General features: G+C 30.2%; 1 protein-coding gene across 1 annotated transcript; it reads left to right on the top strand.

Annotated features, from left to right (window-relative positions):
- The first annotated feature begins 2,448 nt into the window (after positions 1-2,448).
- Positions 2,449-14,517, top strand: LOC120428115 (zinc metalloproteinase nas-14-like). The gene is made up of 11 exons (XM_039593098.2): positions 2,449-2,612; positions 2,678-2,863; positions 2,920-3,237; positions 3,299-3,441; positions 3,516-3,620; positions 12,239-12,268; positions 12,454-12,504; positions 12,562-12,582; positions 14,013-14,039; positions 14,222-14,275; positions 14,343-14,517. Exons 1-11 carry the CDS (start codon positions 2,453-2,455, stop codon positions 14,376-14,378), a joined length of 1,131 nt encoding a protein of 376 aa, XP_039449032.1. The 5' UTR covers positions 2,449-2,452; the 3' UTR covers positions 14,379-14,517.
- Positions 14,518-15,145: the final 628 nt, after the last annotated feature.

The raw sequence follows: 15,145 nt of genomic DNA, 5'->3' as shown, positions 1-15,145 counted from the left end.
TCGATTTCAACTATTTTTTGGGCCACTGAACCCGAATATGACCATGAAAATCGGTCACGGTGACCCAGGAGCCTGTTATCAAAAGTGGCGTCCAATATGGCGAAAAAAGAATCTTCAAGTATTTTTAAACAACATGTCACAGGCTTGTGACCAATCAAATATAACCTATGTGGGGTCGCTGAACCCGAATATCACTATAAAAATCGGTCATGGCAACCCAGGGTCATGTTATCCAAGATGGCGTCCAATATAGAGATTGGAGAATATTCGTGAATTGTTAAACGACATCTTACATGCTTATGACCGATCTAATTTAACTAATTTGGGGTCACTGAACCCGAATATGACCATAAAAATCGATCTTCCACCATCTTTGATAACACGTTCCTGGGTCGCAGTGATATTCGAGTTCAGCAACCCCAAATTAGTTCAATTTTTATGGTCATATTTGGGTTCAGGGACCCCTGTTACATGTTGTTTAAAAATACTTGAAGATTCTCTCTTCGCCATACTGGACGCCATCTTGGATAACACGCTCCTGGGTCGCCGTGACCGTTTTTCATGGTCATATTCGAGTTCAACGACCCCAAATTAGTTAAATTTGATCGGTTATAAGCATGTTACATGTTGTTTAACAATTTACTAATTTTCTCCAATCGCCATATTGGACGCCATCTTTGATAACAGGCTCGTGGGTCACCGTGATCGATTTTCATGGTCATATTCTAGATCCATTAAAACCTGGCCTATTACACGATTTGCCGTGAGACATTTTTTTAAGTATCCTATAAGTTATTGTGTTCCATTTATTTACAGGACTTTTAAAAAAAAATCCCAGTTTAATCAGAGGAAGTTTTTTTTTTTTTTTTAATTTAAACCGAATTTCGCACTTCACAGCGTTGATTGCTGGAAATATTCACCTACTCTTTTTGAAGAGTTAGGCTCGGAAGCTACGTATTTTATTATTTTTAACAATCATTACTGTTAGCACTTTGCAGGTTGGCAAATCCCAGTGAGCTAAGCTCTTTTAAGGGATTTTGTTGCCATTTTTTACAACTAAATTATTACTATTCTTTTACTATTCTACTGTGGTTGCGTATATGGTGTGTTGGGCGACTGTTGATGGGTTGTTTGCGGTGGGTGGTGTGTGGCGGGCGGTGGGTGGTGGGCGGCTGGTGGCAGGCGGTTGTTGGTGGGTGGCTGGCGGCGGGCGGTGGTTGGCAGGCGGTGGGTGGCGGACGGTTGGTGGCGGAAACGAAAAAGCATAATATTCTTTTAGTGTGAGCTTCTTGGTAGATAAAGTGACACTTTCGACTTGAGGTGGGCGCGCAGGATTTTTTTAAAGTTGATAAATGTAGGTGAGTCTTTACAGGACTGTGGGAGGGCGTTGTATAGCTTGCTTCCGATGAACGCAATCTTCTTGCGGCCGAATTCGGTTCTGGCTCTGACCAAATAGAAGTGTCCAGCTTGTCTACTCGCACGACCTTCATGCATTCTTCTCCGGACAAGTGTAACGTCGGGAGAGTTGATGTTTTTCCTAATGTGCAATAACATTTGGAGCTCGTGCATTGCTTGTACAGGAAGTATAGAATCTTTCGGATCATTATACAAAAGGCGGGTAGGATAGAGGAAGGGTCTTCGGAACACGATTTTGAGGCATCTGTTTTGGATTACTTGCAGTTTTTGAAGGCACGATTCTTGGGCATGTCCCCAATTGGCGATTAGGTATTGCAATCTGGAGTGGATCAGCGCAAAGTAGAGCTTTTTCAGCGCAGATGTCGGCAAGAACGATGATGTCTTCCTAAGCACGCCGCACAGGGATGACAGCTTGCGCTTCAGAAGATCCACGTGAGCTGCCCAACTCATGGTGCTGTCCAGCGTTAGTCCAAGGAATTCGAAGCTGAAGACTTCCTCGACAACTCGGTTACAAACAATAACTGGTTCGTGAGCGGGGATCGGTATCCAGGGCGATGCATTTTCAACTTTTTTCGTGTACATTTGGGGTGAAATGACCAAAAAGATTTTTTTCGATGCCCCACCTAAGTGTTAAGAACACAACAAAGAATTGATTGTTCTTACCTTGGACCATATCCAACTATGATCTTTCGACTTTTTTTGAAATTATGTCTAGACGTATGGAATGTACACAAATACATCAGACTGGAGAGCTTTTTTCCGTTTTTTGAGATAAACACGGCGAACAATTGGTTTCATTTGATCTATGAACATTCTGCTAAAGATGAATGAATTTGTATTGTGACTGATTGTTCTAACCTTGTTCTGTAGAGGACGAAATTGATCAATGCAACGGATTATTGAAATTTGAAAAGACACTTGACAACACAGCTGTTTGATTTCCGTATTTCATTTCATCAGTTTTTATATTTTTTTCTATGATGAGAGAAACATTTTATTTGCTGTAGATTTCGTTATAAAAACGCTGAACAACGCAATGATCTTAGCAGTTGCTCCCAAAATGAACAGCTTAAGCCTAATAGTGATACTGGTCGTGTTGGTCGGACTGGGGTTGACCCACGACTACCGTATTCCGATCAGTAAAAAACATCGCCGTGGTGAACGAAATTTTGCGACCAGACCGTACGCAGAAGTTGGTTAGTTGGATAAAGTGTGGCTGGAAGAATGACCATGACTTATGGATTCTTGAATCCGTTCACAGGACGTCGTCATCGCACCTATAAGCGAGGAGTGAACAAGACTCATCCGTTCGAGCTTGGAATCGGTTACTACTACCAGATGGATATTATGCTGAAGCCGGAGGTTGCCCAGAACGCTATTCCAAACATCTACACAAACATTAGATGGCCGAACGCCATTGTCCCTTACGTGATTACTGGAAACTTTTGTAAGTTCATGTGGATTGATATGGAGAATTTGAGTTACTAAAAGTTGTACATTTAGCTGCCACCGAAGTCTCCACCATCCAGCAGGCAATGACCCAGTACGCTCAAACAACGTGCGTACGGTTTGTGCCCTACACCAACCAGGCTACCTTCATCACCATTGACAACAGTGCATCCGGATGCTGGTCGTACGTGGGTCATAGCACGAACAACAGCTACAACCACGTGAACCTGCAGACCCCGAGTTGCCTGACTACGGGAACCGTCGCCCACGAGCTGATGCACGCCATCGGATTCTACCACGAGTTCACCCGGCCGGATCGTGACGACTGGGTGACGATCGACACTGGAGCATTGGCCACTCAGTATCAGACAAGTATGAACTTTACAAAATGGGATCGAAGTTTTTGGTAACAAGATTTCAAAACCAATTTCAGCTGCCTTCTACAACGCAAACTTCGCCAAAATGTCGGCAGCGCAGGTTGAACTGTACGGAATTCCGTACTACTACGGTAGCGTGATGCACTACTCCAAGTGGGGAGGCGCCGTGAACTACAGCAGACCGGTGATGAACAATATTGTAAGATTTCTTTGATTGAACTGAGTTCAAGTAAAAGCGAGTTATTACTTCTTTTTTTTTTCTTGTGATACCAGCAACCGTGGACCGGTGACTTTGGAAACAAGACCGGACTGTCGACGCCCGACATCCTTGCAGTCAACTACATGTACTGTAACAACACTGTAACAACCACCGCTGCGGTAAGATCTTTTCACATTCGATCTCTTATCAACACTGCATAAAGTATGAAGTATGAACAACTTCATTATCACTCAAACAACAAGCAATGATTTTTAAAAAAACGGCTTCTGAAAAATACCTTGTTGTTGTTACTATCACTAAGCTCTGATCTTTTTCGCAACACTTTTTTACTTACGTTTTTAACAGTCAAGACCCGAAGAAAAAAATTTCCCTGTACAACCCGAAGCCTGCAAAATGCGTTACAGTAAATTTTCGCAGGCTTGGGAAATATGCAAAATAGCACCAAACTTCAATGTTTTATAGTGTTTTGGAATCGTCAGAATGTCTTCTTTAAGGAAAAAATATGCAAATTAGTGGATTTTTGGGCGGGGCTCGGGGGGGAGGGGGTGAACGAAAAAATATCCGAGCAAAATGCGTTACAGTAAATTTGTAAAATTTATTTCTTATGCAAAACATGACCAAAACTCAAAGTTTTATAGTGCTTTGGAAAGGTCTTCACATGAACTTTATGTTAAAAATATAAAAAGACTACGTTTTCCATAAAGTTTTACTAAAAAAGTTATGTAAACATTTATTGTTCTATATACTAATATCAGTAAGAGAATAAAAACATGACTTTTCATTAGAAACATAATCATGCGACATATCTAACTTCTCCAAATTTCATGAACAGTCATTCTGCAACAAAATTGAACCGATTCAGCTGAACCGGTTCACCCAACCGGTTCAATAGTTGTACCGGTTGAACATTTCTGGCACAAAATGTATCATGCGACATATCTGACTCTTTCAAATTGCCTGAAAAGTCATTCTGTAGCAAAATTGAACCGATTCAGCTGAACCGGTTCATCCAACCGGTTCGATAGTTGTACCGGTTGAACATTTCTGGCACAAAATGTAGCATGCGACATATCTGACTCTTTCAAATTGCCTGAAAAGTCATTCTGTAGCAAAATTGAACCGATTCAGCTGAACCGGTTCATCCAACCGGTTCGATAGTTGTACCGGTTGAACATTTCTGGCACAAAATGTAGCATGCGACATGTCTAACTCTTTCAAATTGCCTGAAAAGTCATTCTGAAACAAAATTGAACCGACTCAACTGAACCGGTTCACCCAACCAGTTCGATAGTTGTACCGGTTGAACATTTCTGGCACAAAATGTATTATGTGACATGTCTAACTCTTTCAAATTGCCTGAAAAGTCATTCTGTAACAAAATTTAACCGATTCAGCAGAACCGGTTCATCCAACCGGTTCGATAGTTGTACCGGTTGAACATTTCTGGCACAAAATGTAGCATGTGACATATCTAACTCCTTCAAATTGCCTGAAAAGTCATTCTGTAACAAAATTGAACCGATTCAGCTGAACCGGTTCATCTAACCGGTTCAATAGTTGTACCGGTTGAACATTTCTGGCACAAAATGTAGAATGCGACATATCTAACTCTTTCAAATTGCCTGAAAAGTCATTTTGTAACAAAATTTAACCGATTCAGCTGAACCGGTTCATCCAACCGGTTCAATAGTTGTACCGGTTGAACATTTCTGGCACAAAATGTAGCATGCGACATATCTAACTCTTTCAAATTGCCTGAAAAGTCATTCTGTAGCAAAATTGAACCGATTCATCTGAACCGGTTCATCCAACCGGTTCGATAGTTGTACCGGTTGAACATTTCTGGCACAAAATGTATTATGTGACATGTCTAACTCTTTCAAATTGCCTGAAAAGTCATTCTGTAACAAAATTGAACCGATTCAACTGAACCAGTTCACCCAACCGGTTCAATAGTTGTACCGGTTGAACATTTCTGGCACAAAATGTATTATGTGACATGTCTAACTCTTTCAAATTGCCTGAAAAGTCATTCTGTAACAAAATTGAACCGATTCAACTGAACCGGTTCACCCAACCGGTTCAATAGTTGTACCGGTTGAACATTTCTGGCACAAAATGTATTATGTGACATGTCTAACTCTTTCAAATTGCCTGAAAAGTCATTCTGTAACAAAATTGAACCGATTCAGCTGAACCGGTTCATCTAACCGGTTGAATAGTTATGCTTCCTTAAATTCTTAAATTTTTTTAAATTCTTTATATTCTCTAAATTCTTAAAGAATTTAAAGAATTCAAAGAATTTAAAGAATTTAAAAAAAAATCAAGAATTTAAAGAATTTAAAGAATTTTAAAAATTTAAAGAATTTAAAGAATTTAAAGAATTTAAAGAATTTAAAGAATTTAAAGAATTTAAAGAATTTAAAGAATTAAAAGAATTTAAAGAATTTAAAGAATTTAAAGAATTTAAAGAATTTAAAGAATTTAAAGAATTTTAAGAATTTTAAGAATTTTAAGAATTTAAAGAATTTAAAGAATTTTAAGAATTTAAAGAATTTAAAGAATTTTAAGAATTTAAAGAATTTAAAGAATTTAAAGAATTTAAAGAATTTTAAGAATTTAAAGAATTTTAAGAATTTAAAGAATTTAAAGAATTTAAAGAATTTAAAGAATTTAAAGAATTTAAAGAATTTAAAGAATTTAAAGAATTTAAAGAATTTAAAGAATTTAAAGAATTTAAAGAATTTAAAGAATTTAAAGAATTTAAAGAATTTAAAGAATTTAAAGAATTTAAAGAATTTAAAGAATTTAAAGAATTTAAAGAATTTAAAGAATTTAAAGAATTTAAAGAATTTAAAGAATTTAAAGAATTTAAAGAATTTAAAGAATTTAAAGAATTTAAAGAATTTAAAGAATTTAAAGAATTTTAAGTATTTAAAGAATTTAAAGAATTTAAAGAATTTAACGAATTTAAAGAATTTTAAGAATTTTAAGAATTTAACGAATTTAAAGAATTTTAAGAATTTTAAGAATTTTAAGAATTTAAAGAATTTTAAGAATTTTAAGAATTTTAAGAATTTTAAGAATTTTAAGAATTTTAAGAATTTTAAGAATTTTAAGAATTTTAAGAATTTTAAGAATTTAAAGAATTTAAAGAATTTAAAGAATTTTAAGAATTTTAAGAATTTTAAGAATTTTAAGAATTTTAAGAATTTTAAGAATTTTAAGAATTTAAAGAATTTTAAGAATTTAAAGAATTTAAAGAATTTAAAGAATTTAAAGAATTTTAAGAATTTTAAGAATTTTAAGAATTTTAAGAATTTTAAGAATTTTAAGAATTTTAAGAATTTTAAGAATTTAAAGAATTTAAAGAATTTAAAGAATTTTAAGAATTTTAAGAATTTTAAGAATTTTAAGAATTTAAAGAATTTAAAGAATTTAAAGAATTTAAAGAATTTTAAGATTTTTAAGAATTTTAAGAATTTTAAGAATTTTAAGAATTTTAAGAATTTTAAGAATTTTAAGAATTTTAAGAATTTTAAAAATTTTAAGAATTTTAAGAATTTTAAGAATTTTAAGAATTTTAAGAATTTTAAGAATTTTAAGAATTTTAAGAATTTTAAGAATTTTAAGAATTTTAAGAATTTTAAGAATTTTAAGAATTTTAAGAATTTTAAGAATTTTAAGAATTTTAAGAATTTTAAGAATTTTAAGAATTTTAAGAATTTTAAGAATTTTAAGAATTTTAAGAATTTTAAGAATTTTAAGAATTTGAGGAATTTTAAGAATTTTAAGAATTTTAAGAATTTTAAGAATTTTAAGAATTTTAAGAATTTTAAGAATTTTAAGAATTTTAAGAATTTTAAGAATTTTAAGAATTTTAAGAATTTTAAGAATTTTAAGAATTTTAAGAATTTTAAGAATTTTAAGAATTTTAAGAATTTTAAGAATTTAAAGAATTTAAAGAATTTAAAGAATTTAAAGAATTTAAAGAATTTAAAAAATTTAAAGAATTTCAAGAATTTTAAGAATTTTAAGCATTTTAAGAATTTAGAGAATTTAAAGAATTTAAAGAATTTAAAGAATTTAAAGAATTTAAAGAATTTAAAGAATTTAAAGAATTTAAAGAATTTAAAGAATTTAAAGAATTTAAAGAATTTAAAGAATTTAAAGAATTCAAAGAATTTAAAGAATTTAAAGAATTTAAAGAATTTAAAGAATTTAAAGAATTTAAAGAATTTAAAGAATTTAAAGAATTTAAAGAATTTAAAGAATTTAAAGAATTTAAAGAATTTAAAGAATTTAAAGAATTTAAAGAATTTAAAGAATTTAAAGAATTTAAAGAATTTAAAGAATTTAAAGAATTTTAAGAATTTTAAGAATTTTAAGAATTTTAAGAATTTTAAGAATTTTAAGAATTTTAAGAATTTTAAGAATTTTAAGAATTTTAAGAATTTTAAGAATTTTAAGAATTTTAAAAATTTTAAGAATTTTAAGAATTTTAAGAATTTTAAGAATTTTAAGAATTTTAAGAATTTTAAGAATTTTAAGAATTTTAAGAATTTAAGAATTTTAAGAATTTTAAGAATTTTAAGAATTTTAAGAATTTTAAGAATTTTAAGAATTTTAAGAATTTTAAGAATTTTAAGAATTTTAAGAATTTTAAGAATTTTAAGAATTTTAAGAATTTTAAGAATTTTAAGAATTTTAAGAATTTTAAGAATTTTAAGAATTTTAAGAATTTTAAGAATTTTAAGAATTTGAGGAATTTTAAGAATTTTAAGAATTTTAAGAATTTTAAGAATTTAAAGAATTTAAAGAATTTAAAGAATTTAAAGAATTTAAAGAATTTAAAAAATTTAAAGAATTTCAAGAATTTTAAGAATTTTAAGCATTTTAAGAATTTAAAGAATTTAAAGAATTTAAAGAATTTAAAGAATTTAAAGAATTTAAAGAATTTAAAGAATTTAAAGAATTTAAAGAATTTAAAGAATTTAAAGAATTTAAAGAATTTAAAGAATTTAAAGAATTTAAAGAATTTAAAGAATTTAAAGAATTTAAAGAATTTAAAGAATTTAAAGAATTTAAAGAATTTAAAGAATTTAAAGAATTTAAAGAATTTAAAGAATTTAAAGAATTTAAAAAATTTAAAGAATTTAAAGAATTTAAAGAATTTAAAGAATTTAAAGAATTTAAAGAATTTAAAGAATTTAAAGAATTTAAAGAATTTAAAGAATTTAAAGAATTTTAAGAATTTTAAGAATTTTAAGAATTTTAAGAATTTTAAGAATTTTAAGAATTTTAAGAATTTTAAGAATTTTAAGAATTTTAAGAATTTTAAGAATTTTAAGAATTTTAAAAATTTTAAGAATTTTAAGAATTTTAAGAATTTTAAGAATTTTAAGAATTTTAATAATTTTAAGAATTTTAAGAATTTTAAGAATTTTAAGAATTTTAAGAATTTTAAGAATTTTAAGAATTTTAAGAATTTTAAGAATTTTAAGAATTTTAAGAATTTTAAGAATTTTAAGAATTTTAATAATTTTAAGAATTTTAAGAATTTTAAGAATTTTAAGAATTTTAAGAATTTTAAGAATTTTAAGAATTTTAAGAATTTTAAGAATTTTAAGAATTTTAAGAATTTTAAGAATTTTAAGAATTTGAGGAATTTTAAGAATGTTAAGAATTTTAAGAATTTTAAGAATTTTAAGAATTTTAAGAATTTTAAGAATTTTAAGAATTTTAAGAATTTTAAGAATTTTAAGAATTTTAAGAATTTTAAGAATTTTAAGAATTTTAAGAATTTTAAGAATTTAAAAATTTTAAGAATTTAAGAATTTAAGAATTTAAGAATTTTAAGAATTTTAAGAATTTTAAGAATTTTAAGAATTTTAAGAATTTAAGAATTTTAAGAATTTTAAGAATTTTAAGAATTTTAAGAATTTTAAGAATTTTAAGAATTTTAAGAATTTTAAGAATTTTAAGAATTTTAAGAATTTTAAGAATTTTAAGAATTTTAAGAATTTAAAGAATTTAAAGAATTTAAAGAATTTAAAGAATTTAATGAATTTTAAGAATTTTAAGAATTTTAAGAATTTTAAGAATTTTAAGAATTTTAAGAATTTTAAGAATTTTAAGAATTTTAAGAATTTTAAGAATTTTAAGAATTTTAAGAATTTTAAGAATTTTAAGAATTTTAAGAATTTTAAGAATTTTAGGAATTTTAAGAATTTTAAGAATTTTAAGAATTTTAAGAATTTTAAGAATTTTAAGAATTTTAAGAATTTTAAGAATTTTAAGAATTTTAAGAATTTTAAGAATTTTAAGAATTTTAAAAATTTTAAAAATTTTAAGAATTTTAAGAATTTTTAGAATTTTAAGAATTTTAAGAATTTTAAGAATTTTAAGAATTTTAAGAATTTAAAGAATTTAAAGAATTTAAAGAATTTAAAGAATTTTAAGAATTTAAAGAATTTAAAGAATTTTAAGAATTTTAAGAATTTTAAGAATTTTAAGAATTTTAAGAATTTTAAGAATTTTAAGAATTTTAAGAATTTAAAGAATTTTAAGAATTTTAAGAATTTTAAGAATTTTAAGAATTTTAAGAATTTTAAGAATTTTAAGAATTTTAAGAATTTTAAGAATTTTATGAATTTTAAGAATTTTAAGAATTTTAAGAATTTTAAGAATTTTAAGAATTTTAAGAATTTTAAGAATTTTAAGAATTTTAAGAATTTTAAGAATTTTAAGAATTTTAAGAATTTTAAGAATTTTAAGAATTTTAAGAATTTTAAGAATTTTAAGAATTTTAAGAATTTTAAGAATTTTAAGAATTTTAAGAATTTTAAGAATTTTAAAAATTTTAAAAATTTTAAGAATTTTAAGAATTTTTAGAATTTTAAGAATTTTAAGAATTTTAAGAATTTTAAGAATTTAGAGAATTTAAAAAAAATAAAGAATTTAAGGAAGCTCAACTTTTCAACCGGTAAGATGAACCGGTTCAGCCGAATCGGTTCAATTTTGTTACAGAATGAAGCTCAACTTTTCAACCGGTAAGATGAACCGGTTCAGCCGAATCGGTTCAATTTTGTTACAGAATGACTTTTCAGGCAATTTGAAAGAGTTAGATATGTCGCATGATACTTGTTGTGCCAGAAATGTTCAACCGGTACAACTTTCGAACTGGCTGAATGAACCGGTTCAGCTGAATTGGTTCGATTTTGTTACAGAATGACTTTTCAGGCAATTTGAAAGAGTTAGATATGTCGCATGCTACATTTTGTGCCAGAAATGTTCAACCGGTACAACTATTGAACCGGTTGGATGAACTGGTTAAGCTGAATCGGTTCAATTTTGTTACAGAATGACTTTTCAGGCAATTTGAAAGAGTTAGATATGTTGCATGCTACATTTTGTGCCAGAAATGTTCAACCGGTACAACTATTGAACCGGTTGGATGAACCGGTTCAGCTGAATCGGTTAAATTTTGTTACAAAATGACTTTTCAGGCAATTTGAAAGAGTTAGATATGTCGCATTCTACATTTTGTGCCAGAAATGTTCAACCGGTACAACTATTGAACCGGTTGGATGAACCGGTTCAACTGAATCAGTTCAATTTGGTTACAAAATGACTTTTCAGGCAATTTGAAAGAGTTAGATATGTCACATGCTACATTTTGTGCCAGAAATGTTCAACCGGTACAACTATCGAACCGGTTGGGTGAATCGGTTCAATGTTGCTACATAATGACTTTTCAGGCAATTTGAAAGAGTTAGACATGTCGCATGCTCCTTTTTCTGCCAGAAATGTTCAACCGGTACAACTATCGAACCGGTTGGATGAACCGGTTCAGCTGAATCGGTTCAATTTTGCTACAAAATGCCTTTTCAGGCAATTTGAAAGAGTTAGATATGTCGCATGCTACATTTTGTGCCAGAAATGTTCAACCGGTACAACTATCGAACCGGTTGGATGAACCGGTTCAGCTGAATCGGTTCAATTTTGCTACAGAATGACTTTTCAGGCAATTTGAAAGAGTTAGATATGTCGCATGCTACATTTTGTGCCAGAAATGTTCAACCGGTACAACTATTGAACCGGTTGGATGAACCGGTTCAGCTGAACCGGTTCAATTTTGCTACAGAATGACTTTTCAGGCAATTTGAAAGAGTTAGACATGTCGCATGATACATTTTGTGCCAGAAATGTTCAACCGGTACATTTATTGAACCGGTTGGGTGAACCGGTTCAGCTGAATCGGTTCAATTTTGTTGCAGAATGACTATTCATGAAATTTGGAGAAGTTAGATATGTCGCATGATTATGTTTCTAATGAAAAGTCATGTTTTTATTCTCTTACTGATATTAGTATATAGAACAATAAATGTTTACTTAACTTTTTTAGTAAAACTTTATTGAAAACGTAGTCTTTTTTTTATTTTTAACATAAAGTTCATGTGAAGACCTTTCCAAAGCACTATAAAACTTTGAGTTTTGGTCATGTTTTGCATAAGAAATAAATTTTACAAATTTACTGTAACGCATTTTGCTCGGATATTTTTTCGTTCACCCCCTCCCCCCCGAGCCCCGCCCAAAAATCCACTAATTTGCATATTTTTTCCTTAAAGTAGACATTCTGACGATTCCAAAACACTATAAAACATTGAAGTTTGGTGCTATTTTGCATATTTCCCAAGCCTGCGAAAATTTACTGTAACGCATTTTGCAGGCTTCGGGTTTTGACTGTTAATAACCTTTAACAATATTCTTTCAGCCAATCACTACTACCACAATTTTGCCAACCGTAAGTATCCTTTCTATTGCATAGCGTTTGTATTTCGAATGCACTTTCATAACATTTCACAATGCAGACATTTGATCGGTTCCACTATTAAGTCGAATTTACTGTCCTACTAATAAAATATTTTATGCATTCAAAATAAATAACATCAACATCGTTATTTTTAAAATAAAATTACTGCCTTTCAGACCACAACGACTGCATCTACAACTACTACTACCACAACTACAACTGCCAAGGTAATTGTATCCGTTTAAGAATCGTATCAATTATTCTAATTGGTTGTTCTTTCACAGCCAACCACTACAACAGCAAAGGTAAGTCATGTTCTTAGGTCATTTCAAATTTTACTTATACTAAGTTGGGTAATTCTCCGCCAACTCACACAGCAGTTGCCCCCTGATCACGAATCCGAGGTCCGTGACTGATATCTCGTGACGGAAGGGCGGTACGACCCCTTCTATATTTGAACATGCGAAAAAAGAGGTGTTTTTCAATAATTTGCAGCCTGAAACGGTGATGAGATAGAAATTTGGTATCAAAGGGACTTTTATGTAAAATTAGACGCCCGATTTGATGGCGTACTCAGAATTCCGAAAAAACGTTTTTTTCATCGAAAAAAATACTAAAAAAGTTTTAAAAATTCTCCCATTTTCCGTTACTCGACTGTAAAAAATTTTGGAACATGTCATTTTATGGGAAATTTAATGTTCTTTTCGAATCTACTTTGTCCCAGAAGGGTCATTTTTTCATTTAGAACAAAATTTTTCATTTTAAAATTTCGTGTTTTTTCTAACTTTGCAGGGTTATTTTTTAGAGTGTAACAATGTTCTACAAAGTTGTAGAGCAGACAATTACAAAAATTTTGATATATAGACATAAGGGGTTTGCTTATAAACATCACAAGTTATCGCGATTTTACGAAAAAAAAGTTTTGAAAATGTTGGTCGTCATCGATCATGGCCGTTCATGGTCACCCGCGACAGACACGGACGACGAAACAAAGAGAAACGCAAAAAGTAACTTTTTCAAAACTTTTTTTCGTAAAATCGCGATAACTTGTGATGTTTATAAGCCAAATATATTTTTTGTTATACATGGGGTACAGAAAATCGCTGATCACAAAAAATGGAATTCATTGAGAAATTTGGCTAATTAATAACTAATAGTGCAGCTACCTACAAAACCTACAAAAATATGATTACTTTTTATTCGTATTTTTTTTAATACGGAAATGTCCTAAAATTGGCCTGGAGGTTAATAGGCACACATAATTAGACACGTATTTTTTTTTTGGTCTGTGGTCCAAGCCGGAATGGGATGGTTCCAAAAATTTGAATTTTCGAAAAAGGTTAAAAAAATCAATATATCATAACTTATCGTCGGTTTAACCGATTTTTTTCTGTTTTGACACAAATGACATGTTATTAATTCGTTTTTTTAAGGAAAAAAAAAAAAGTTGGATGATCTTAAAACCTTGAAAAGGCTAACCGTGTCTGGACCAAAGATCCTATGTCATTTTGGTATCGTACCCGGGGAATCGTTGATAGGATTTTAATTTATTTTTTTAACATTATTCAAACCGCAAGACTTGTCTCAAAATTTATACTTTTAAAACATGTACTGGGGTAGGCCACACAATATTTTCAATAAATCAATATTTTTTTAAACATTAGGATTTTATAGGAGAATTGTAACTGTGAGTTTTGCATTAAAACTTCTATTTCCCTTTCTTTTCATTATGTAGCCCACAACAACGGCAGCACCAACAACGGTAAGTTGAAGTTTTTAAACAACTGAAATGTTAATTAATGTGGTCAATCATATAGAGTCTGTTGCCTTTACAGCAACACACCATTTACTTTAATTTGTTTTCCAAGGCAATGGATAAATTGAAGACCGTCCAATTTTACCTTAATATATATTTTTTTTGTCATTTCATCATTATTTTGACAGACAACTACAGCGAAGCCTACAACCACAGTGTCGACCACCACCGTGAAGACTACGGTGAGCATTTTGGCAGTATTTCTGTTGAATCCACTAGTTAAAATATTCTTTTTTTTTTTGTATATAGACCCCGAGGCCGAATGATTGGTGTCTTCGGTTCTGAGGATTTTTCTGAGCCTTCTTCTGAGGAACCTGTTACTTTGTTCTGGCAAAAGGCAAGTTCTGTAGAAACAAATGCAACAAACGAATCTTTTTTTGTTTATATGAATAAAATCTGAAATAAAAATAATAATAGAAAATTTCATGATATTTGTTTACTATCTCATTTCCTGTGAAATTACTTTTCTTCGATACCAACTCGCAGCAGCAACTGGGTTAGATTTTCCATGCATAATGAATCATCTGGTCCCATTTCCAGCCAGGTAGGCCCTCCAAATCACATCATCTGGGATGAGCATAATAGAGTTGATTTTCCTGGCAACCTTTTTTTCGAGGATGTTGCCACCCGTTAGTCAAAAGCCAAACCCTAATGGCCATTTCGGGGTCGTTCCCCTCTGTAGGAAGCCATATCGTCCACCTTTTGTGTAGATTCAAAAAGGATCCTACCTTGGCCCTCACCTCTGTGTGTTTGTGTGATAATAGGAAGCAGATAAAAGTCAGACAATAAAATTCCAATTACCAATAAATTATTTCTAATGCGAAGGTTGTTTGCTCCTAGTGGTGGCAATAAAAATGTTAGAATAATGAACCCCGAGGCCGGACTGTCTGACCAGATTCCAGTCATCCGGAATGGAACGAATCGAGTGATTCAGGTGCTTTACCTGGGATTATGTGAACATCTTTCTCGATGCAAAATCTGTGACTTTTTCTCCTCATTTCGTATTCTAAGATCTAGTCAATTTGTCCCATCATACTCGATCCCTGAAAGCA

Source organism: Culex pipiens, chromosome 3 (assembly GCF_016801865.2).
Source record: "Culex pipiens pallens isolate TS chromosome 3, TS_CPP_V2, whole genome shotgun sequence".
In the NCBI taxonomy this organism is placed as follows: Eukaryota; Metazoa; Arthropoda; class Insecta; order Diptera; family Culicidae; genus Culex; species Culex pipiens.
The sequence above is the reverse complement of the archived record's forward strand: the minus strand, read 5'-3'. Positions and strand labels throughout refer to the sequence as shown.

What these genes read in the sequence shown, in the direction of transcription:
- LOC120428115 (XM_039593098.2), top strand. Translation starts at nt 2,453, where the DNA reads ATGATCTTAGCAGTTGCTCCCAAAATGAACAGCTTAAGCCTAATAGTG. An exon ending in CGTGATTACTGGAAACTTTT is followed by an intron (nt 2,864 to 2,919) that starts GTAAGTTCATGT and finishes TTGTACATTTAG; the next exon opens with CTGCCACCGAAGTCTCCACC. An exon ending in GGCCACTCAGTATCAGACAA is followed by an intron (nt 3,238 to 3,298) that starts GTATGAACTTTA and finishes AACCAATTTCAG; the next exon opens with CTGCCTTCTACAACGCAAAC.